The sequence below is a fragment of the Babylonia areolata genome, chromosome 30 (genome assembly GCF_041734735.1).
Source record: "Babylonia areolata isolate BAREFJ2019XMU chromosome 30, ASM4173473v1, whole genome shotgun sequence".
NCBI classification, from domain to species: Eukaryota; Metazoa; Mollusca; class Gastropoda; order Neogastropoda; family Buccinidae; genus Babylonia; species Babylonia areolata.
The window spans coordinates 26,693,560-26,718,559 of NC_134905.1; the positions used below are offsets into that span (position 1 = coordinate 26,693,560).

Sequence of the window (25,000 nt, forward strand, 5' to 3'; positions counted from 1 at the left end):
TTGAGGTCAGGGCCAGTGTTGTACGGTGACAAATGACTTGACAAGCCCAGGGTTTTGGAGCAGATCTCTGACTGTACACATGGTTTGTGTTCATAAAGGAAAGTGCAGTGAAGTGTGTGTGTGTGTGTGTGTGTGTGTGTGTTCACGAGGGAGTTTGGTGGAAGTGGTGGCCTGTCGGGTAGGTGTGTTGGGGGTTGTTGAAGCTGCGATGTCCAAACAAAGTGCAGGGAAAGAAATGCTGAAGTGAAATATGCATTTTGCTTTTGTTGGGGAGTGGGGGATGGGGGAGGGGGGTTATTCATTCATGTTTGTCTTGTCTTATAGACGGTATATTTTGTATGCACAATGTACGTCCGTACAGCCCCGCGGACATATGTGTGCCAGTGTGTGTGTGTGTGTGTGTGTGTGTGACTTTTTCTCTGTGGGTATAAATACTATGTCACTCTGCATGTATATAATTATATCGCCATACAGTTGCAAACAGCGATCTCCAGACGGTGTTTCTCACGATGTTTCAAGTTGTTGATTGTTGCCAAGTTACCGTGCTTGGTGATTTGGCTGTGTTCACAGGACCACGATATTAAAATCACTAATTTTCAGCAAACACTACCAACATGGCTGTCTTGCATGGAAGCAACTCCCTCCCTCCCCCCTCCCCCAATAAGCAAACAGTCCTTTAGCTAGCCAACGTCCGTAATCGACCACATAATCTTCGTGATATTATTATTATTAAAAAAAAAAAAAAAAAAAATCTCAGTGGTAATCTGAGCACAGCTGAGAATTCGATCACCGTCTCCTCAGCAATGTACGGCTTGCATCGCTTTGACAAACTCCCAGATGAAACAGCAGAACAGCTCTGTTAAAAGGCGCCCGGGGTGGCAGAAAGAAGATATATATCGGAAGTGTTCAATGTGCTGCTAAGTTGTGTGTGCTTGATCTGACGAGAAGTGTGAGCGTGCAGCTTGACACAATGGAGTACAGACGTCCTGCCGGTCAGAGTGAATGCTGCTACACATTCCCCTGAAACCCTCTTCTTTTCTTTGTGTCCTGTCTTCTTCTTCTCCCCCATCCCTTCTCTCTCTCTTTCGGGTGTGTGTGTGTGTGTGTGTGTGTGTGCGTGCGTTCGTGCGTGCGTGCGTGCGTGCGCGCGCGCGTATGACGAGCAGTTGCCCTGACAACGATTATGCAGAAAGTGTTTGTTGCAGCATTTGCGTCCAACAGTAGCAGCCTGCGGTAGTGTTGTAGCATTAGCGGATGTAGGCGGGGAGGTAGGGGGCGGGGGGTTGGGGTGGTGGTGGGGGTGGGGGGTAGTGCGGTGGCATTAGCGGGTGTGGGGGTGGGGTGGGGGGGTTGGTAGTGTGACAAAACCTAGGGATGCTCTGGGGTAAGGTGTAACGGTAGGAGTCAACCGGCGGAAGAGGAAAGACTGATGAAGAAGGGTGGGAGCGGGAGAGAGAGAGAGAGTGGGTGGGGAAGGGCAGACACGCAGAGTAAGAGGGCGGGGGGGGGGGGGGGGGGGGGGGGGGGGGGGGGGGGGAGAGAGAGAGAGAGAGAGAGGGGGGGGGGGTGGGGAAGGGCAGACACGCAGAGTAAGGGGGAGGGGGAGAGAATTCCATACAGCAATCTCCACAGCTTCATTAGCGGACACACTTAGCACTGTCTCGTAAATTTCCATGTTTGCTGACTTGTTGCATTTTCACTTGTTCAGTGCCAGCACACCACCTTGTGTGGAACTGATCTCCAATGAGAATAACAGCCCACTGAAGTTTACTGAGGGCCGCCTAGAACTTGATTGTCGTTCTAGAGCGAATCCAAAAGCCTCGAAATTTCCACAAAACGAAACAAGGGAAGAGTTTCAAAATTTCCCTGGAAACCAAGGGGACATCAGCACTGACTTTCCCGTGCTGAATTTCAGCTTGAATGGTTAACAAGTGTGGGCATCCATTGCTATCAAGTATGGACTGACAAATAGACAGGTGGACAGACAGACATAATGGGTGCTATTCAACCCCCCCACCTCCCGGACCTCGTCCCCCTATTTTCCTCTTTGGGTAGGAGCAGATGGATAAAATGGGTGCTATTCACACACTCCTCCCCCTACCCCCTATTTCCCTCTTTGGGTAGGAGCATACAGACAGGCAGACAAAATGGGTGCTATTCTACCCCCCATCCCCCACACCCCATTTCCCTCTTTGGGTAGTAGCATACGGACGGGCAGATAGGCAGACAAAATGGGTGCTATTCACCCCCACCTCCCCCCACCCCCTATTTCCATCTTTGGGAAGGAGCATACGGACAGGCAGACAGGCAGAATGGGTGCTATTCTACCCGCCCCCCATCCCCCACACCCCATTTCCATCTTTGGGTAGGAGCATACGGACAGGCAGACGGGCACACAAAATGGGTGCTATTCTACCCCCCATCCCCCTTTCCCCCCGTTCTGGGTAGGAGAGTGTAACGAGCCGTTGCCTTGACAACGTCCATGTGGGCAAAGTTTGTTGTGGCTGATGAAGCGTCAACATGAGGACCCAGCAGGTGGCCAGATTGGATCGGGAGCGTTGACAAAACCGGGGCCAGTGCCACGTCATTTTTGATGCGAGAGGGGAACAGGAGTCCGCGACGGGAAGGCTAAGGCGTTGGGGTGGTGGAGAGAGAGAGAGAGTTGGGGGTTGGGGGTAGACAGACGTTGTTGACCGAGAGAAGGACAAAAGATCTTGCCATCCTCTTCTGAGTTACATCTCCATATCGTTAACATTACTTTCTTTTGTTTTTGGCGTCAGTATAAATGATAATAAATGATAATATCTCCCATATTTTGCGCCTGTGCCTTAACAACAACAACAACAAAACGTAAGAGAGAAACCCCAAACGTTCGTATTTTTCTTGCGATGTGGAATGTTGTGGCTTGAACCATGTGGCGATTGTTCTACAATTGTCATTGGCTCTGAATACATTCATTATTAACCAGCGCCAAAGTTACGCCACAGAAAATGTTTGCAGCGCGTTGCCTTGTATGGGGCCGAACCCACATTGAAGGCTGTCTCCAAGGTTGCTGACATCCACATTCAAACCAGTAATTTCCGTATTAAAAAAAGAAAGAAAATAACTCTGTATGTTAAACACTGAGACGCTGAGAATTCAATTATCGTCCATTGATTATCTTCATTGAGCTTTATCAGACGACCTTGGAATTTCCGCCTTCGGGTGTAATTTCTGAATGGAGCAGCTGCAGGAGTTTTCAGAATTGTATGTTACCAAGAAGACATCAGTAGAACTGATCCACATGTGCTGAATTTCAGCTTAAATTGGATGGGAAGTGTGGACGTGCATAGCTGTCCAGTACAGACTGAAAGACAGACGGACGGACGGGGAGACAGACAAACAGGGTTGTATCACTTCCGAAATTTCAGCCAGCCGTTGATCCAGACTAAATTATTACAATGGATGACTTTTGAAAATGTAGGCAAACTAAGACCTCCGAACAAGCCTTGAGCTCGGATCAGCTGAAGTGTGGATTAAGCACACTGCACAGGCAGACGGACGGACAGACAGACGGACAGAGCCAAGGCGGTTCACTACCCCTTTGTCGGTGCTGTACTGTAACGAGCGGTTGCCCTGACAACGACGATGTGGGCAGAGTTTGTTGCCGCAAAAAAAGCGTGAACATGAAGAGCCTGCGGTGGGTCTAGTGAAGGGATGGGGAGAGGTGGACAGAATCAGGGTGGATGACACGGAGTTTGGGATGTGGGGGTTGTCGACAGAGAGAGAGAGAGAGAGAGAGGTGGTTGTGTGTGTGTGTGTGTGTGTGTGTGTGTGTCAGAGGGGTAAAAGAGCTTCCAAACCCGCTCGCAGCAACCTCTCTCCCACCCGAACCCATCACCTCAACTCCCTTTAAAGCCCCCTCCCCCACCCACACCCACTCACCGACCTCCCAATCCCCAGCAGTTAACGTCTGGTGCTGAGGTCCGTTAATTTTCAGGACCCTGCTTCTCTCGCCCCGGTGCCCGTGGTGGCTGACAGTGTGGAAGAGCAACATGGCCATGCTGAGGGTCCGTTGTTGTGGAAGCTGCTACCCTGTGGCGTCCACTTACCTTAGAGTATAGAGTACATGACTTCACTTCCCCACGATTTTACCCTTCAGCGGAGCTCTGCTCGTGCTCCTTTAAAAAGAAAATTAACTGAAAGAGTTTTTAATAACTTCGGGTAGGGAAGTGGAGGATGGCAGACGTAAGAAAAAGGAAAAATAACTTTTCATCATCTTTTTTTTCTTCTTTTCCTTCCTCCTCATCTCTCTTGCGATCCCTCTACACCCCCTCCCCCACCACACCCCCTCCCCTACCACCCCCCCGTCCCCCCGCTTCTCTCACCCTTACCTCTCTTCCTCATGAACTTAGAACCTAACTTTGGAAACGGGGGAGGAAGAATTGTGTCAGAATTGGAGATGGAGAATGTGGGTGGTGTGTGGGTGGGGCTTGGGGCATTCGAGGTGACTGTGACGTTTCTGTCGGATGGAAGGAAGCAGGAGGGTGTGTGCGCGCGGGGAGCTTTTGGATTTAATATATCATGCTACCGAAACTCAATAATCCACGCGAACAATTTTTTGTTTCCTAATTTTATTTATTTATCGATCGATCCAATTGTTTTGTTTATAAAGGGCGCTGGCTATTGTGAGGCACAGACGGAATTGACTGCTTGCTAGTTAGGCATGGCTCAGTTGAGCTGTAATTCTGATGTGGTGGCGTCTGATAGGGTGGAAGTGTGAATTATCAGGCCACTGCACAGTCTTTCCTATTGTCTCTCACTGTCTCTTCTATTTTGTTTTTCATGACACTATCTTGTTGAGTTTCTGAAGAGGAGATGGGGGGACGGTGGCAATTGAATTCACCGTGTTTCTTCTCTCTCTCTCTGCACTGGCCCATTGCTTCTTCGTACTGGCTTTTCAGTGTTGTTAGTTAGTTATGGTTTCATGGAAGTCATGCACTGAAATTGCCCAGAAACCCTCTCTTCACAAGCTGTGCGGTAGCGTGGAATGCTGTGCCAGAATTCTGCACAGGTCTTTAGCTGTAGCCCCCCTGAGGACCTAAAGGCAAAAGCTGCCTCGCGAACTGAAGACTTTGATTCCCGCTCTCCTCAACTCTTCGTGTGAATACTCCTTGGCTTGGAATTACCAAGCAGGCAAGACAAGTCAAGTCAAGACAAAACAAAAGATCAGTGTATATACAAGCCCATGATTATTATATGCCCCCCCCCCCCCCCCACCCCCTCTGACCCCCCCACCTCCCCTTTTCCTTTTTTTTTTTTTTAAATCGTCTATTATCACTGACAGTGAAAAGACGCTAAACTAAAGAACTCTCTCTCTCTCTCTCTCTCTCTCTCTATATATATATATATCCCTGTGTATCTCTCCGTCCATTTCCAGGTTCTTATTATTATTTATTCATTTATTTATTACTCTTTTCCATTTGAAATGTACTCATTTATTTTGGTGGAATATTTGATCATGTTTTTTTTAAAATTATTTTTTTAAATTTTATATTATGTGTGCAGGTGAGTGACGTGAACGATGACGTCAGGCGTGTTGCAGTTACCTCCCTCGGCTTTCTTCTGTTCAGGTCAGTGATTTCCCCTTGTGCCTCTGTCACCATGTGTTCTGTCATGGCAGTGTGTCTGTCTGCATCGGAAAGCACAAACACACACAGACACACACACACACACACACAACAGCAAAGAAGCAACAACAACAAAACAGACTGACCAACAACAACAACAACAAACACACACACACACACACACACACACACACACACACACACACACACACACACACACACACACACACACACAAACCAACAACAACAACAACAACAACAAATAAAGCCCAGATTTTCATTCCTCTTGAAAAGAACTCTGAGACAGACTTAACAGTTGCATTGGATTGGGTAATCTGTTCATGGTTCGTTTGTATTGGTGGTTTGTTTTGTGTCGGTTTAGTTTGGTTGATGGTGTTTGTGGCGTGGTTGGGTTTGGTGTCAGTCTGTTGACTGGTCGTTTGCTGCCCTATTGTGTATTTGGCTTTCTTCTCTTGATTACTAAATCAGTTAATTACATTTCTCAAAGTTAGTGACAGTGATGGTGATGGTGGCGATGGTTGTGATGATGATAATGATGGAGGTGGTGATGGTGGTGGTTGTGCTTGTGATGATGGTGGTGGCTGTGATGAAGATGATGTTGGTGATGGTTCCTGTCGCCAGGACATGCGCAGGCGTTGTTGGTCCGGGTGTGTGTGTGTGTGTGTGTGTGTGTGTGTGTGTGTGTGTGTGTGTGTGTAGATTATGTGTGTGTGTGAAGATTGTGTGTGTGTGGAGATGTGCATGCGCTTGCATGCTATTATACATATGTGTCGCTCTGTGTGTGCGCGTGTAATATGCGTGCGTGCGAGCATGGGTGTGCTTCTGGATGTCTCTTGCTTCCGGTCGCTTGCCCGTGATTCTTCTCTTTTCATATTCCATTTGTGATGGGGTTTTTTCTGGTGTTGCTGTCTGTCTGTCTATCAGAGCTTTCCCGGACACATTCTCTCTCTGTCTCTCACTCTCTCACTCTCTCTTTCTGTCTGAAGGAAGACGAAGAATGCTTAGAGATTAACTTGAGGTTGATCCTCACTTGTAGGATCTGTCGTGCTCTTAGTTCTGAACATGGAAAGTTTGAAAGCAACGTCTCCGCCTTTATGAGTTCGCGAGAGTAGCGCTGTCCCTGTGTCTGTCCGTATCTGTCTGTGTTTCTCTGTCTGTCTGAGAGCCCATGTCTGTGGTTGTACAGATCAACATTCTTTTCCCGCCCCTAAACCTTTCACGTACCTTCTCTCCCTCGTGCATGTACAAGCCATCTGCTGTCTGTGTCACTGTCAATCACGTTCGTTATTTTTCATGAAGAGAAAAAAAAGTGGAAGGGTGTGGTGGGGGGTGGGGGCAGTTAACGTTCAAACATCAGCCCCCATACTCATACCCCGCATCCTTCTAGTTCTACCTTGTGAATCACCCTTTGTAAAGTTGAGGGAAAAGTTCGTAACTCCGTTTTGCCCCTCTCTTCCCCGTCTGTTTGGAATAAGATTTAATGCTTCCTGTAAGATGGACGATCACATCAGTATGTCTCGTGCATGTCTGTCTGTTATTCTGTGTTTGTCTTTATCTGTCAGTATATTTATGAGAGAGAGAACTCAGAACTCAAAACTCAAAACGTTTTTACTCAAGGATTAAGATTTTAGGCATAGCCTATTCTTCCAACCTGTCCTTGCTAATATACTTCTATTACAAATAGCACACACACACACACACACACACACACACACACACACACACACACACACACACACACACACAGAGAGTCTTTATCGCCATTGATGCGTTGCTTCTTTTCAGTTCGATGTGTTTCCCTCAGGGCATGGTCGTTACCATTAAAATGTAATAAATGAATATTTTCCTAATGATTTTAAACCGCTCTTGCAGCGGCATGAAGGGCAATAGTTTCAAGGAAAATGACGGACACATAATGTTGTGAGGCAAGTGTGGAAAAACAAAACAAAAAAGCAAAAACAAACAAAACACCCCTGGTGTGGAAGAGTTGTGCCGGTGTGTGTGGCCTGAGCCTTAAGGCACATGTCGAACATGTCGAGGAATGGGAGCTAACTCCGACCCTGGAAGAAATTATATATAAAAAAAAAAAATAAAAAAAAAAAAAAAAAAAGCTGTTCACCAAATTGATGTTGTTAAACTGGTTGAAGTTGTTTGTGAAGAGCATGTCGTGATGAAGACCCCCGTCTTGGTAATTGATTCTATCACGCCTGGAGTTTTTTGGACGCTTGCCTCTTGTTTTGAATACCTACTAAACGCGGTCTATGGAACACGAAGAATGCCAGCTGGCAAATAATTGCGTATAGTATATACACGACTGTGGTTGGTGTGCAGAAGGAAGACTACTTATGTCACGCCGACTGAAAACTGATGTAATCTCAAAGACACCCCCTCCACTCCCCGTCCTCTTAAAACACCAATCTCTCAAGCACAACGGCAGACTTATGTTTCTCTAAACTCCACGTGGAGATGGTAAATTAGTGACGTCAGGAGACAGGACTGTAATTTTCGTTATACATTGAAGGGCGGCCTTGCCGTACGTGTTTCGGAATGTGAAAACATGTGTGTCGAATGTGAAAACATGTATGTCAGTAGGCTTTGGGCTGCCGTGTGTTTACCGAACACTTCTCTTCATCCTTTTTCACTTTCTGTCGGAGTTTTAATCAGCGGAGTTTACTGGAATACGACAGGTGCAAAATGTAGGGTAAATTGATTGTCTTTAAAAACAGCAACAAAAAACCCATTTAGATTATTTGGAGAAATCGTGGAAACAGTTTCTTTCTGACTTAATTTATCTGTGCTGTTTTAATTATTTTGTTGGTTGTCAAGTTGATGGAAAGCAGTGTGCTTTGAAGTTGTGGGCCTTTGTCAGTTTGTGGGAGGGAGAGTTACAGTTCCTGTTTGGTGTTGACAGAAATCGGTTTCAGCTAGTATTTCATGCAGAACGTGTCTTTTTATTGTTGTTTTGTTCGCTTTGAGCAGGTCGTTGACAGTAAATGTGCAGGAAGGACAGACTGTGGAAGATGATCATAGTTTGCAATGCATGTCATGTAGTTTCTGTAAAAGCTTATTTTTCAGCTGAAGTAAGGGCATTTAAAGTAAACTTTATTTTTATCTCACTGAAGTTAGTTTTCAACTGAAGTAAAGGGTAAACTATACTATTATCTCACTGAGAAACTGCTCACTCCAGCGTCATAGAAATGGGACCTGTGTATTTGTAAAATGTTTATATATAAATTGTATGTTTGTGCCCAGTTAAAGCGATTTATTTTCCAGTCCTAGAAAAGCGTGACAGGCCTCCTTGAATGAGATTGTTGAGACAGTGTGTGTGACTGACAGATTGACTGACTGATTGTTGAGACAGTGTGTGTGACTGACTGACTGACTGACTGATTGTTGAGACAGTGTGTGTGACTGATAGGCTGACGAACTGATTGTTGAGACAGTGTGTGTGACAGACTGACCAATTGTTGAGACAGTGTGTGTGTGACAGACAGACTGACTGATTGTTGAGACAGTGTGTGTGACAGACAGACTGACCGATTGTTGAGACTGTGTGTGACTGACAGACTGATTGTTGAGACAGTGTGTGTGACTGACAGACTGATTGTTGAGACAGTGTGTGTGACTGAGAGACTGACTGATTGTTGAGACAGTGTGTGTGACTGACTGACCGACCGACTGATTGTTGAGACAGTGTGTGTGACTGAGAGACTGACTTATTGTTGAGACAGTGTGTGTGACTGACAGACTGATTGTTGAGACCGTGTGTGTGACTGACAGACTGATTGTTGAGACAGTGTGTGTGACTGACAGACTGACTGACCGATTGTTGAGACAGTGTGTGTGACTGACAGACTGATTGTTGAGACAGTGTGTGTGACTGACAGACTGATTGTTGAGACAGTGTGTGTGACTGACAGACTGACTGACCGATTGTTGAGACAGTGTGTGTGACTGACAGACTGACTGACCAATTGTTGAGACAGTGTGTGTGACTGACAGACTGACAGACTGATTGTTGAGACAGTGTGTGTGACTGACAGACTGACTGACCGATTGTTGAGACAGTGTGTGTGACTGATAGACTGACGAACTGATTGTTGAGACAGTGTGTGTGGCAGACTGACCAATTGTTGAGACATTGTGTGTGACTGACAGACCGACTGATTGTTGAGACAGTGTGTGTGACAGACAGACTGACTGACTGATTGTTGAGACAGTGTGTGTGACTGACAGACTGACTGATTGTTGAGACAGTGTGTGTGACTGACAGACTGACTGACCAACCAGAGGTGCATGGATGTTTTGTACAGACTCAACGCTCTTCCTTTAAGAAAATCGAAATGGTTAAAACCCCAGACTACATACATATCCTTATATTGACATAAAATGCAGGGAGATTAGGATATGTGAGTGAACATTGAAACTGAAAGACGGGAGCATTTCCTGTCTGTGTCAGCAGTGTCTCCAACCTGTTTATCGGACAGATAATGGGTGAACATTGAAACTGAAAGACGGGAGCATTTCCTGTCTATGTCAGCAGTGTCTCCAACCTGTTTATCGGACAGATAATGGGTGAACATTGAAACTGAAAGACGGGAGCATTTCCTGACTATGTCAGCAGTGTCTCCAACCTGTTTATCGGACAGATAATGGGTGAACATTGAAACTGAAAGACGGGAGCATTTCCTGTCTATGTCAGCAGTGTCTCCAACCTGTTTATCGGACAGATAATGGGTGAACATTGAAACTGAAAGACGGGAGCATTTCCTGTCTATGTCAGCAGTGTCTCCAACCTGTTTATCGGACAGATAATGGGTGAACATTGAAACTGAAAGACGGGAGCATTTCCTGTCTATGTCAGCAGTGTCTCCAACCTGTTTATCGGACAGATAATGGGTGAACATTGAAACTGAAAGACGGGAGCATTTCCTGTCTATGTCAGCAGTGTCTCCAACCTGTTTATCGGACAGATAATGGGTGAACATTGAAACTGAAAGACGGGAGCATTTCCTGTCTGTGTCAGCAGTGTCTCCAACCTGTTTATCGGACAGATAATGGGTGAGAGAAAAGAGGGGCGGCAAATTTGACACATTGAATGGCTAAAGGATGGGTGGTTAAATTATGTCGAAAGGACTAGTTTAAAACATGTATGAAAGAAGAAGAAGAGGAGGATGATTATGAGGAGGAGGAGGAGGAAGAAGAAGAAGAAAAGAAAAGTGGGTGTTGAACGTTAATGGAAGCAGCTTACTCTGCAGACTACTTTATATTCATTCCGAGGCAGTTGCACAGTTGGCTAACGCTGCCTCCCCCGAATAAATATTTGTTTAATGGAAGCAGCTATTCTGCAAGTCCGAACTATTCACTCAAGGCAGTTGTACGATGGTGAATGTTGCTTTTCACGAATACATATTTGTTTTACATCGGCGAAGGAAATGAGGCGTACACCATCAGCATCGTACAAAGTAGCTGAAGGGAAAACAGAACTTTTGCTTGCGTTTCCCTTGTAGCATCTTTCACTTACGTCCTCCCCTCCCCCCCCCCCCCCCCCCCCCCCCCCGTTCCCACTCTCTCTTTCTCTCCAACTTCAATCTCGTTCCCTGTTCACGGTTGAGTTGCTGACTTGTTGATGAGTTTCTGGTCGGCTGGCCGTGTCACAGTGTTGTTATCTCTGGCTGTTTGCCCTCTCTCTCTTTCACACACACACACACACACACAGACACACACACACACACACACACACACACACACACACTCTCTCTCTCTCTCTCTCTCTCACTCACTCCACGTCACGTTGTCGAGGAAGATAGACGGTGATGATTGGAGCAGCACGACTTGTAGAAGCGGCTGTCAGATTACCGTCAGTTGGGCCATCACGGTGTGCACGTGCTTCGGCCATTTCCTGACTGAACCAGGTCATCCTGTTGCTGTGGCTGCTGCCGTTGGTGTTACACCACATGGTCTTGGAAAGCCTGTTACACCACATGGTCTTGGAAAGCCTGTTACACTACATGGTCTTGGAAAGCCTGTTGAACTACATGGTCTTGGAGAGCCTGTTAAACTGCATGGTCTTGGATAGTTTGTTAAAACACATGTTACTGGAGATCCTGTTAAACCACATGGTCTGGTCATGTAAGCCTTTTAAACCACATGGTCTTGGAGAGCCAGTTAAACCACATAGTCATGAAAGCCTGTTAAACCACATGGTCTTGGAGAGCCAGTTAAACCACATAGTCATGAAAGCCAGTTAAACCACATAGTCATGAAAGCCAGTTAAACCACATGGTCTTAGAGAGCCAGTTAAACCACATAGTCATGAAAGCCAGTTAAACCACATGGTCATGAAAGCCAGTTAAACCACATGGTCTTGGAGAGCCAGTTAAACCACATAGTCATGAAAGCCAGTTAAACCACATAGTCATGAAAGCCTGTTAAACCACATGGTCTTAGAGAGCCAGTTAAACCACATAGTCATGAAAGCCAGTTAAACCACATAGTCATGAAAGCCTGTTAAACCACGTGGTCTTAGAGAGCCTGTTAAACCACATGGTCATGAAAGCCAGTTAAACCACATGGTCATGAAAGCCAGTTAAACCACATGGTCTTAGAGAGCCAGTTAAACCACATAGTCATGAAAGCCAGTTAAACCACATGGTCATGAAAGCCTGTTAAACCACATGGTCTTAGAGAGCCAGTTAAACCACATAGTCATGAAAGCCAGTTAAACCACATAGTCATGAAAGCCAGTTAAACCACATAGTCATGAAAGCCTGTTAAACCACATGGTCTTAGAGAGCCAGTTAAACCACATAGTCATGAAAGCCAGTTAAACCACATGGTCATGAAAGCCTGTTAAACCACATGGTCTTGGAGAGCCTCGGTGTGTTGGTTACTTGTCACTGGGCTGCATACACGCTTTTGCTGGGGCGCCCGACTATGTACACTCGTTTTCGCCCCCCCCCCCCTCCTCCGACCCCCCCACCACCATCTTTGCACACACCCTGCCCAGTTGTTGTTGGTTGTTGTTTTTAATGATGATTGATTTGCATCATGGCGGTTGATGTATATATATGCATGAGTCTCGTAACTCGCCCTATTCCTTCCGCTCCCGTCTGGAGTGGAGGTCAGCCGCGCACAGAGACGTGTGGGGAGTTGAGAGGTGTGTGGGCGGTGGGTGGGAAAGGGGCGGGGATCGAACAGCGCTTCCCTTGCGAGCTCGTTCGTAAGTAACCCACGGGGCCACCCACGCTTCTCTTCTCAAGGAAATTGTGGCGGGTTCCTTTCATGCATGCTAAGCAGACAGGGGGTAGTGGGGACAACAGCTACGACATTACGGCACGCTCACCTTCTGTTCGTGACGACCACATCAGTGTAGATCTGTCAAGTCAGGAGACACAGACAGAGGTGGTTGTGTACAGTGACGTGATGGAATGTAATGAAGGCGATGTCAGTTACTACGGAGGTAGGAGGGTCGGGAGAGGGGGTAGGGGTGGGGGGCAGTGTGCACGATACATAGAGAATGGACGTTTAGTTTTTTGTAAAGAGAAACATTGTAATAAACAGGGATTAAAAAAGGAAAAAAGAAAGAAAAAGAGGGTTAGGGGTTGGGGCTTGTGGTTGGGGGGCTTGCAGAGAGAATGGGGGGAATGATGCCGAGCGATACAGACAGCTGGAGAAACAAACAACAGAGGGCTGGTGTTTCTGGTCCTTCATCCCTCTACCCCCCATCCCTCACAACAAGCAACAAACATTTCGCTCACTCTGCATTATCTCTCTCTGTGTGTACGTGTGTATGTCTTTTTTCTGAGTTTCTGTTTGTCTGTCTGTCTGTCTGGTGGTCGGTCGGTCGGCGTATTTCTCTCTCTCTCTCTGTCTCTTTTCTTAGCATGCAAAATGCCATTCGATTTATGTTGCCACTGTTTAATTGATTCGTTGGTGGAAATGTATGTTAATCGATTGTGAAGATAGTTAAATTGACAAATGTTATTTGAATATTCTCTCTCTCTCTCTCTCTCTCTCTCTCTCTCTCTCTCTCTCTCTCTCTCTCTCCCTCTCTCCCTCTCTCTCTGTGACTACGTAATCGGGTCGATGGCCTCGGGTTACTTAGATATCAACCTCAGCAGTAGTCTACGATGATTGTGCGTATACATACCGTTAGATATTGTTTTGTATTCCTTATGAAAAGCAATAGAATGTTGTGAAAAGTGTAGGAGGGAGGGAACGTTCGAAGGGGTGGGAGAGGGGCGGAGCGTGTTTTCCACTTGGTGATATGAGCATGTTGCTTAAGTCATTAAACCATTTGAATCTTGAATCTTGAAATCTGTTTGTCTCTTGTCTGTGTCTGTGTCTCTTTCTCTCTCTCTCTCTCTCTCTCTCTCTCTCTCTCTGTCTCTCTCCCTCTCTCTCCCCATTTGTCTTCTCTTTCTCTCTTTACACGGGCTGTGTGTATAGGATGTACAGGGAATATATGTTTGTTCAGCACTGCTGAGGCAGCTAAATTCTCCATCTGAAAGAAAAACAACGACAACAACAAACCGAAACGAGTGAAACAAAGGTCCATTGAAAAGGGATACACATTTCGAATGACAGTGTGCTGTCTGCATGTCTGTATTCATTAGTATTTTAACGATCAAGCAATCGATTGATATTGTTTTTCAAAAGATTATTTTGTTCTGGGACAAGAACAGTCATACTTTATATTATAGAGAACTTCAGTCTCCAAGTGTAAATAAAAAATGACAGTGGAAAGAACTCGTGTTACAGTGTGCAAAGTAATACAACAGGGGGCATGGTAGTGGAAAGAACTCATGTTACAGTGTGCAGAGTAATACAACAGGGGGCATGATAGTGGAAAGAACTCGTGTTACAGTGTGCAAAGTAATACAACAGGGGGCATGGTAGTGGAAAGAACTCGTGTTACAGTGTGCAGAGTAATACAACAGGGGGCATGATAGTGGAAAGAACTCGTGTTACAGTGTGCAAAGTAATACAACAGGGGGCATGATAGTGGAAAGAACTCGTGTTACAGTGTGCAGAGTAATACAACAGGGGGCATGATAGTGGAAAGAACTCGTGTTACAGTGTGCAAAGTAATATAAGAGGGGGCATGATAGTGGAAAGAACTCGTGTTACAGTGTGCAGAGTAATACAACAGGGGGCATGATAGTGGAAAGAACTCGTGTTACAGTGTGCAGAGTAATACAACAGGGGGCATGATAGTGGAAAGAACTCGTGTTACAGTGTGCAGAGTAATACAACAGGGGGCATGATAGTGGAAAGAACTCGTGTTACAGTGTGCAGAGTAATACAACAGGGGGCATGATAGTGGAAAGAACTCGTGTTACAGTGTGCAGAGTAATACAACAGGGGGCATGATAGTGGAAAGAACTCGTGTTACAGTGTGCAGAGTAATACAACAGGGGGCATGATAGTGGAAAGAACTCGTGTTACAGTGTGCAAAGTAATACAACAGGGGGCATGATAGTGGAAAGAACTCGTGTTACAGTGTGCAGAGTAATACAACAGGGGGCATGATAGTGGAAAGAACTCGTGTTACAGTGTGCAGAGTAATACAACAGGGGGCATGATAGTGGAAAGAACTCGTGTTACAGTGTGCAAAGTAATATAAGAGGGGGCATGATAGTGGAAAGAACTCGTGTTACAGTGTGCAGAGTAATACAACAGGGGGCATGATAGTGGAAAGAACTCGTGTTACAGTGTGCAAAGTAATATAAGAGGGGGCATGATAGTGGAAAGAACTCGTGTTACAGTGTGCAGAGTAATACAACAGGGGGCATGATAGTGGAAAGAACTCGTGTTACAGTGTGCAAAGTAATATAAGAGGGGGCATGATAGTGGAAAGAACTTGTGTTACAGTGTGCAGAGTAATACAACAGGGGGCATGATAGTGGAAAGAACTCGTGTTACAGTGTGCAGAGTAATACAACAGGGGGCATGATAGTGGAAAGAACTCGTGTTACAGTGTGCAAAGTAATACAACAGGGGGCATGATAGTGGAAAGAACTCGTGTTACAGTGTGCAAAGTAATACAACAGGGGGCATGATAGTGGAAAGAACTCGTGTTACAGTGTGCAGAGTAATACAACAGGGGGCATGGTAGTGGAAAGAACTTGTGTTACAGTGTGCAGAGTAATATAAGAGGGGGCATGATAGTGGAAAGAACTTGTGTTACAGTGTGCAAAGTAATATAAGAGGGGGCAACTGTGAAGACAAAAAGCTACTGTACCAGCAGTTCTGGTTTAAAAAAGAAAGAAAGAGAGAAAGAAAAAAGCTTTTCCTCAGGGCACGTAAGGGAACAAAAAAAGAAAAAAAGGGGTGGGGTGGGAGGTGGGGGGGGGGGACCAAAACTGTTCAGAATGAAAGAGGACCCCGACCCCCACCCCACCCCCTTCCTGTTCGATGTCTGGAAAGTAAGGAGGTTGATGCGTCCATTATCTTGTCACACACCGGATCAGACATCCATCATGGGGGTAACTTCTATGGAAGGAAGGAAGGGAAGGTGTGTGTGAGGGTATGTGTATGTGGTGTGGGTAGGTGGGTGTTTGGTGGGGGAGGGGGGGATTTCTGGCCAGCCTGCCGTGTCGAAGAAGCAAGTGCTCGCACTTTGAACGAACGTCGTCCAGCTTCTATTTGCTTCTTCCCATTGAGCGACACTGGCCCCCCCCCCCCGACCCCCCTCCGCCCCCCCCCCCCCCCCACACACACACACTCCTCCTCTCTCTCTCTGTCTCTCTCTGTGTAGGTAACTGAGGTTCGTCTTTGTTTATTTGAAGAGGGATTTAGCTTTGTGTGGATAGTACAGGGAGTTGGAGGTGTTCATGGTTTTATATCAGTTTCCCGCCAAAGGTTAATCGATTGTAGTTGGCAAACTTGGTTTAACCACATTCATGCTAGCAATATATTTGATATGTTTAGAAGTTTCTGTAGTGTACATGAGTTAAAACCTTGTCTGCCGCTAGATATAGACAGGCACTTGAAATTTATAACCTCATCACTTGGGGCTGAGGCCTATGATGTGAACAAACCATTCCGTTCCGTTATCTCTGTCTCTGTCTCCACTTCCGGGTCCTTGTGTGTCCTCTCCAGACACATAGTAGTTGGCCAGTGGAGTTGAGGATGTTGGTTGGCGGTACAAAAATAACATGTCACCATGGATAGAGGCGATGTGAAGACTTCCTGTTCCCGTTCCGCCATGCAGGTGGCTGGCCCATCGTCAAAGGAGGTCGGGTGGTGGGTGTGGGTGGTGGGTGTGGGTGGTGTCTGTATCTGTAGTACAGATGAGGGGACGGGACAGACAGGTCGTCAGACTTACGTCCCCGTGTTGCGTGAGGTTTTTGAGGTTTGGATACCGGTCAGCGCCTCGTGCTGGGCCCTCTTCAGTGGGGGGTGGTAATTCTCGCCATGGTCGTGAGTGGTGTTTTTTTCTTTCTTTTTTTCTTAAACACACACACACACACACACACACACACCACACACACACACACACACACACACACACACACAATCTTGGACTAAAGTTTGCAGACTTTCCGCTTCATCCGTATACACACGTGATACAAGAAGTCTGGGATCAATACGTGCTTAAGATAATCCTTAATGAGTATTAAGGAATTTGTTTTGGAAACACGAATATCCCAGCATGAGTTCCGTCCCCTCTGCTGTAACCCCCGCCCCCCGCCCCCCGTCCCCCGTCTTCTCCCTGTAATTTGGGGATGGTTCCTTATGAAATACAAACAACAACAGAGTGAAAATGGTAACACATTTCTAGAAGCTGATTGTCACACACATCACGCAGGCATGACAGCTGTCGAACCGAAGACAACAGTTAACTTACCAATAAATGGCATTTTCTGGACGTCTGGCTGCCTTCAGTGCTATGATCATGGGGTTTTTTTGCTGCATAGTACAGCCAGGGACCTAGTCAGCCTTCACAGCTACCCCTCCTCCCCATTGCCCATGAGGTTTGCTGTTTATTATGTTGACCTGGTCAGCCTTCACAACTACGCCTCCTCCCCATTGCCCATGAGTTTTGCTGTTTATTATGTTGACCTGGTCAGCCTTCACAACTACCCCTCCTCCCCATTGCCCATGAGGTTTGCTGTTTATTATGTTGACCTGGTCAGCCTTCACAACAACCCCTCCTCCCCATTGCCCATGAGGTTTGCTGTTTATTATGTTGACCTGGTCAGCCTTCACAACTACCCCTCCTCCCCATTGCCCATGAGGTTTGCTGTTTATTATGTTGTCCTGGTCAGCCTTCACAACTACCCCTCCTCCCCATTGCCCATGAGGTTTGCTGTTTATTATGTTGACCTGGTCAGCCTTCACAACTTACCCCTCCTCCCCATTGCCCATGAGTTTTGCTGTTTATTATGTTGACCTGGTCAGCCTTCACAACTACCCCTCCTCCCCATTTCCCATGAGGTTTGCTGTTTATGATGTTGACCTGGTCAGCCTTCACAACTTACCCCTCCTCCCCATTGCCCATGAGTTTTGCTGTTTATTATGTTGACCTGGTCAGCCTTCACAACTACCCCTCCTCCCCATTGCCCATGAGTTTTGCTGTTTATTATGTTGTCCTGGTCAGCCTTCACAACTACGCCTCCTCCCCATGAGGTTTGCTGTTTATTATGTTGACCTGGTCAGCCTTCACAACTTACCCCTCCTCCCCATTGCCCATGAGGTTTGCTGTTTATTATGTTGTCCTGGTCAGCCTTCACAACTACCCCTCCTCCCCATTGCCCATGAGGTTTGCTGTTTATGATGTTGACCTGGTCAGCCTTCACAACTACCCCTCCTCCCCATTGCCCATGAGGTTTGCTGTTTATTATGTTGACCTGGTCAGCCTTCACAACTTACCCCTCCTCCCCATTGCCCATGAGTTTTGCTGTTTATTATGTTGACCTGGTCAGCCTTCACAACTACCCCTCCTCCCCATTGCCCATGAGTTTTGCTGTTTATTATGTTGACCTGGTCAGCCTTCACAACTACCCCTCCTCCCCATGAGGTTTGCTGTTTATTATGTTGACCTGGTCAGCCTTCACAACTACGCCTCCTCCCCATTGCCCATGAGGTTTGCTGTTTATTATGTTGACCTGGTCAGCCTTCACAACTACCCCTCCTCCCCATTGCCCATGAGGTTTGCTGTTTATGATGTTGACCTGGTCAGCCTTCACAACTACGCCTCCTCCCCATTGCCCATGAGGTTTGCTGTTTATTATGTTGACCTGGTCAGCCTTCACAACTACCCCTCCTCCCCATTGCCTATGAGGTTTGCTGTTTATTATGTTGACCTGGTCAGCCTTCACAACTACGCCTCCTCCCCATTGCCCATGAGGTTTGCTGTTTATTATGTTGACCTGGTCAGCCTTCACAACTTACCCCTCCTCCCCATTGCCCATGAGGTTTGCTGTTTATTATGTTGACCTGGTCAGCCTTCACAACTACCCCTCCTCCCCATTGCCCATGAGTTTTGCTGTTTATGATGTTGTCCTGGTCAGCCTTCACAACTTACCCCTCCTCCCCATTTCCCATGAGGTTTGCTGTTTATGATGTTGTCCTGGTCAGCCTTCACAGCTACCCCTCCTCCCCATTGCCCATGAGGTTTGCTGTTTATTATGTTGACCTGGTCAGCCTTCACAACTTACCCCTCCTCCCCATTGCCCATGAGGTTTGCTGTTTATTATGTTGACCTGGTCAGCCTTCACAACTACCCCTCCTCCCCATTGCCCATGAGGTTTGCTGTTTATTATGTTGACCTGGTCAGCCTTCACAACTACCCCTCCTCCCCATTGCCCATGAGGTTTGCTGTTTATTATGTTGACCTGGTCAGCCTTCACAACTACCCCTCCTCCCCATTGCCCATGAGGTTTGCTGTTTATTATGTTGTCCTCTCCAGTCCTCTCGTTCCTCCTGAGAGATGTTTCTGTAGAGGGGAGGAGTGTGTGGCAGCTGTCGTTTTTCTTCGGAAGGGTGGGAGTGGTTCTGGGTTCAACTCTGACAGAGAGAGAGAGAGAGAGAGAGAGAGGGGGGTGGGGGTGGGGGTGAATAAGGCGAAGGAGGGATTCTTTTGCAAGTTGATTGGTCAGTCAGTCAGCCTCTGCTTTGCTAAGCTTCCAAGGGCCTTTTATCATGTAAAATCTTAAAATTTTTTTTTTATTGTATCATTATTTTTAATGAAAAAAGTAGCAATAAACAACAGCAACAACAACAACAACAAGTGTTGAATGTGGATAATCTGGTGCCGTCGTCTGCCAAGCCTGTCTGTGTCAGACAGTGTTGACTGACTGGCTGTTTGTTCCAGTGTAAACGTGAACTCCACAGTCTCTTTTCTCTCCTGTCTTGTTCCTTGAAGTAAAGAGATTGAAAGGCATGTCGCAGACTACAGACCAGGCATTGTGCGATTCTCTGCATTTAAAAAAAAAACAAAAAAAAACCCCAAAAAACAAAAAAAAATCTAGATTCTCCTCCAGTGTTGCCATTATTACTCAATGTTAGTGAGTGTGCGCATGGAAAAGTCTTGAAACATTTTAACCATTTTTATTTGGATCACCATTGTACACTCTTGAAGAACAAGAAGAAAATAAAAGATAAGAGAAAAATGACTAAATATTGATTTAAGCAACCACTGTACATTATTGAAGAACAAGAAAAAGAAGAAGAGTAACTTACTAAACGTAGAGAAAAAATGACTAAATCATTGTTGTAAAAGCTTCGATTTCACCATATACGATTGAAACAAAGAAGACACAATCTGCGGGAAAGGGATCAGAAAATAGACGGGTGGAAAAGGGAAGCTTTCTGGCGCGCCATTTTCAGACGGCAGTGACACTGATGATCACTGAAGGACGCCCCCATGGCTTGTCCGCCCAGGGACTGACGGAGTGGGACTGTGAGGGGAAGGTGGCAGAATGGTGAGGACGCTGAACTGTCAGTGAAGTGTCCAGGAGGGTCTGGGCTCCATTCCCGTCCTTCACCCTTTGTCCCAGGTTGGATTCATTGGAAAATGAAAACGGAGCGTCTAGTCATCGGATGGATGAGACGATAAACCGAGGTCCCCGTGTGCAGCACGGACTTGGTGCACTGATGAGGAACCCGTGGCAACAAAAAGGGTTGTCCTCTGGAAAAAAAAAAATCTGTAGAACAAATCCACTCTGATAGGTACTCACAATATAATAAATGAATGCACTGAAGGCACGACTAAGTGCGTTTTTTTATGTGGTTATGCTGCTGGCCAGGCATGATCTGCCTAGCAGATGTGATGTAGCGCATATGGATTTGTCCGAACGCAGTGACGCATCCTTGAGAAACCGAAACTGTAACTGAAACTGTGAACTTGTATGTATGTTATTGTATATGATGGTAAGTCTTGTCCGACCAAGACCATCTGAACAGAAGAGGAGGCAACTGCTTTTCCGACCATCTGGGCTAGAATTTGATAATTGTGAAGAGTGTCTTGCCCAAGTTACATCTCCACTCTCTTAGCCAAGAGGGTTTTAGGACAGTCGGCACTGGGATGGTTCCCAAGGCCAGCTAGCCCCAAAGGCTGCAGCACAAAGAGCCAGTGCAATTTTGCCCCCTTGTTTGAGACTCATAGTCCTCCACAAAAGACTTAGCTGTGAATTATTTCACATTTCAGTGACGAAACCCTTGATAATACAGCTCTTACTTTGCTGTTGGCCCAGCTGTAAACTTATGAGCTGGCTTGACTTGCTAGTGACAGAACTGTCAGTGGCATCCGACCAGGCCGGTGACTTTCTTTCCAGTCACGTTTTGTCCTACTTGGGACCTTGTTAGCGGAGACCAGATTGGTGTGGCGGCGTTTGATGGGTAGCTCCATTGAGAGTGGTAATTGGACTTTGACCTGCACAGGGGCGAGGCTGTGGGGGTTGGGGGAGGGAAGGAGTTTTCTGGGTGGGTGGGTGGTATTCTGATGTAAATATTCTTCTTTTGTTCCCTCCGTACTCTCTCTCTCTCTCTCTCTCTCTCTCTCTCTCTCTCTCTCTCTCTGTGTGTGGAGAACAGCTTGAACAGAGGGTGAATGGCGCGCGGGAGGGGGGGGGGGTGGGGGTGGGGTCATCATCCTACTTTATTGCATTCAGATTAAAGAAAAGAAAACCTGGAACAGCAACACTGGTTGAAAAAGAAAGCATTTGGAGGTAAAATGACACTTCACCTTGGGTTTAACTTCAACCATCTCAATATTTAAAACCACATTGCATTCGAGGCATCAGAGTAAAGCAAATTAAGTGTGGCAAGCATCCCAAAAGTTGCGAAAAGAACTTTCTTGAAACCATTATATGTATCCCATAGGTCAGTAGTGTGGTCTGTGAAAAATGGAAACTAGATGACAGGGGGCGTGGGGGTGGGTGAGGGAGTTAAAAGAATTGAAAAGTTAGTGGGCGGATTTTTCAGGATGGCACAGACAACCCTCACTCCACCCACACCACAACCCCACCCTGGCATGGCTTTCCTTCCCCCTGGGAGGGGGAGCTGAGGGAGTCTGTGCTGGCTGTCAGTTTAATTTCACTTGTCACAGTCGGTAGGACCGGGGCAGTGGGTTTCTGCTCACGTTCCGGCGTCCTGAACATTACTTTTTTTTTTTTTTTTTTTTTTTTTTTTTTTTTTTAAGCTTTCTTCGTGTTCTTGTTCTTGTTTCTCCTTCTGCTTTTCCTCCTCCTCCTCCACCACCAACTCCTCCTACTCCACCTCCTCCTCCTCGTCGTCGTTGTTGTTCTCCTCCTCCTCCTCCTCGTCGTCGTCGTCGTTGTTGTTGTTGTTGTTGTTCTCCTCCTCCTCCTCGTTGTTCTTGTTGTTGTTGTTGTTGTTGTCCTCCTCCTCCTCCTCGTTGTTGTTGTTGTTGTTGTTGTTGTTGTTGTTGTTGTTGTTGTTGTTGTTGTTGTTGTTGTTGTTGTTGTTGTTGTTGTTGTTGTTGTTGTTCTTCTTCTTCTTCTTCTTCTTCTTCTTCTTCTTCTTCTTCTTCTTCTTCTTCTTCTTCTTCTTCTACTCCTCTCTCTTCCTCTTCCTTCTGTTCCTCCTCCTCCTCCTCTTCTTCTTCTCTTCCTCCTCCTTCTGCTCCTCCTCCTCTTCTTCTTCTCTTCCTCCTCCTTCTGCTCCTCTTCTTCCTCATTCTGCTCCTCTTCCTCCTCCTTCTTCTCCTCCTTCTGCTCCTCTTCCCCCTCCTCTTCCTCTTCCTTCCCTTCTGCTCCTCTTCCTCCTCCTCTTCCTCCTTCAGCTCCTCTTCCTCCTCCTGCTCCTCCTCCTTCTGCTCCTCTCCCTCCTCCTCCTCCTTCTGCTCCTCTTCCTCCTCCTCCTTCTGCTCCTCTTCCTCCTCCTTCTGCTCCTCTCCCTCCTTCTCCTCCTCCTTCTGCTCCTCTTCCTCCTCCTTCTGCTCCTCCTCCTCTCCTTTTCCTGCCATCCCATCCCCTCCTCCCCCTTTTAACTTTGCGTTGAGTCCTAGGGGTGCCGCAGAGAAGGGGGCAGCATATTGTGTCAGAACCTGGGGTCTGCAAATGGTTTTACCACCCATTCTGCACTTTTGTCAGTCCATAGTTTTTCTTTCTTTCACACCCCACTCCCCTCCCGCCTCCACTTTCCCTCCCTCAACACTTCCTTGGAGGCTTGTTTTTGGCAGTTTCATTGGATCTTGTTATGTGGTCATATCAGCATGGTTCTCTTTTCTTAACCCAAAAGATTTTGGATCTTGTTACTACAAGTCATATCAACATGGTTCTCTTTTCTTAACCCAAAAGATTTTGGATCTTGTTACTACAAGTCATATCAACATGGTTCTCTTTTCTTAACCCAAAAGATTTTGGATCTTGTTACTACAAGTCATATCAGCATGGTTCTCTTTTCTTAACCCAAAAGATTTTGGATCTTGTTACTACAAGTCATATCAACATGGTTCTCTTTTCTTAACCCAAAAGATTTTGGATCTTGTTACTACAAGTCATATCAACATGGTTCTCTTTTCTTAACCCAAAAGATTTTGGATCTTGTTACTACAAGTCATATCAACATGGTTCTCTTTTCTTAACCCAAAAGATTTTGGATCTTGTTACTACAAGTCATATCAACATGGTTCTCTTTTCTTAACCCAAAAGATTTTGGATCTTGTTACTACAAGTCATATCAACATGGTTCTCTTTTCTTAACCCAAAAGATTTTGGATCTTGTTACTACAAGTCATATCAACATGGTTCTCTTTTCTTAACCCAAAAGATTTTGGATCTTGTTACTACAAGTCATATCAACATGGTTCTCTTTTCTTAACCCAAAAGATTTTGGATCTTGTTACTACAAGTCATATCAACATGGTTCTCTTTTCTTAACCCAAAAGATTTTGGATCTTGTTACTACAAGTCATATCAACATGGTTCTCTTTTCTTAACCCAAAAGATTTTGGATCTTGTTACTACAAGTCATATCAACATGGTTCTCTTTTCTTAACCCAAAAGATTTTGGATCTTGTTACTACAAGTCATATCAACATGGTTCTCTTTTCTTAACCCAAAAGATTTTGGATCTTGTTACTACAAGTCATATCAACATGGTTCTCTTTTCTTAACCTATGTCAGCCGATTTTGTATGGTCCAGTGCTAGTGTGTTGCTTGGTGGTGTAGCGGTCACATGTTGATTGGGTGATATGACGGATGTATCTGATGTTGTTACCTTGCGACAACACCTCATTTTCCATTGATTACATTCCTCCTCCTCAATCCGCTACGAGTGTCGATGGCTCGCATGCACACAGGAAGACACGTGCACCCTGCGGCCTGAAGTGTTAGCTTTGACAGTTGGTTGGTTAATCAGTTACTGGAGACAAGTGGGGATAGCTGTGTTTAGTGCTGTGATGAGCGGACTTTGGTCTGGACGCGGGAGGAGAGGGAGGGATGAAGGGGGAACGTTTGGGGTTGTTGCTTCCATACGTATACCGGTCAGAGAATTGATGGTTTGGGAAGGCGTTTGTGATTTGTTAAGAGGGAGGGGAGGGGAGAGAGAGAGAGAGGAGAGGAGGGGAGTGGTGTCTGGGGGGAAAGAAAGAGAAGACATATGTATTGTGCTCATGTCATGCGACAGAGATGGTGGTTTTGTGCGTTAGCTTGATACATAGACGGCGTATGTTTTGCTGTGGTCTTTGTTTCCAAGGGTGTCTTGGAGGTTGAAGGAGAGAATGAGGAGGATGACATTATGGGTACGTCTTTATGATTTCTCATCGGTCAGTATCCGGAAGCTTGGCTGTGCGTCAGTGTCGAAATTCAAAAAATAATTATGTAAATCCCGTTAAGCCCACTGCTCTCTGTCTCCTTTTCCCAGTTCAGATAATTGGATTGAGGCAGAGAGATGCG

At 46.1% G+C, this 25,000-nt stretch overlaps 1 protein-coding gene across 1 annotated transcript in view; it reads left to right on the forward strand.

Annotated features, from left to right (window-relative positions):
• The window catches only part of LOC143275647 (26S proteasome non-ATPase regulatory subunit 1-like), a 231,624-nt gene that overhangs the window by 44,247 nt on the left and 162,377 nt on the right, over positions 1–25,000 (forward strand). The window contains exon 19 of the mRNA XM_076579898.1: positions 5,548–5,612. Within this exon, the coding sequence (XP_076436013.1) occupies positions 5,548–5,612 (65 nt within the window). The remainder of the gene's footprint in view (positions 1–5,547; positions 5,613–25,000) is intronic.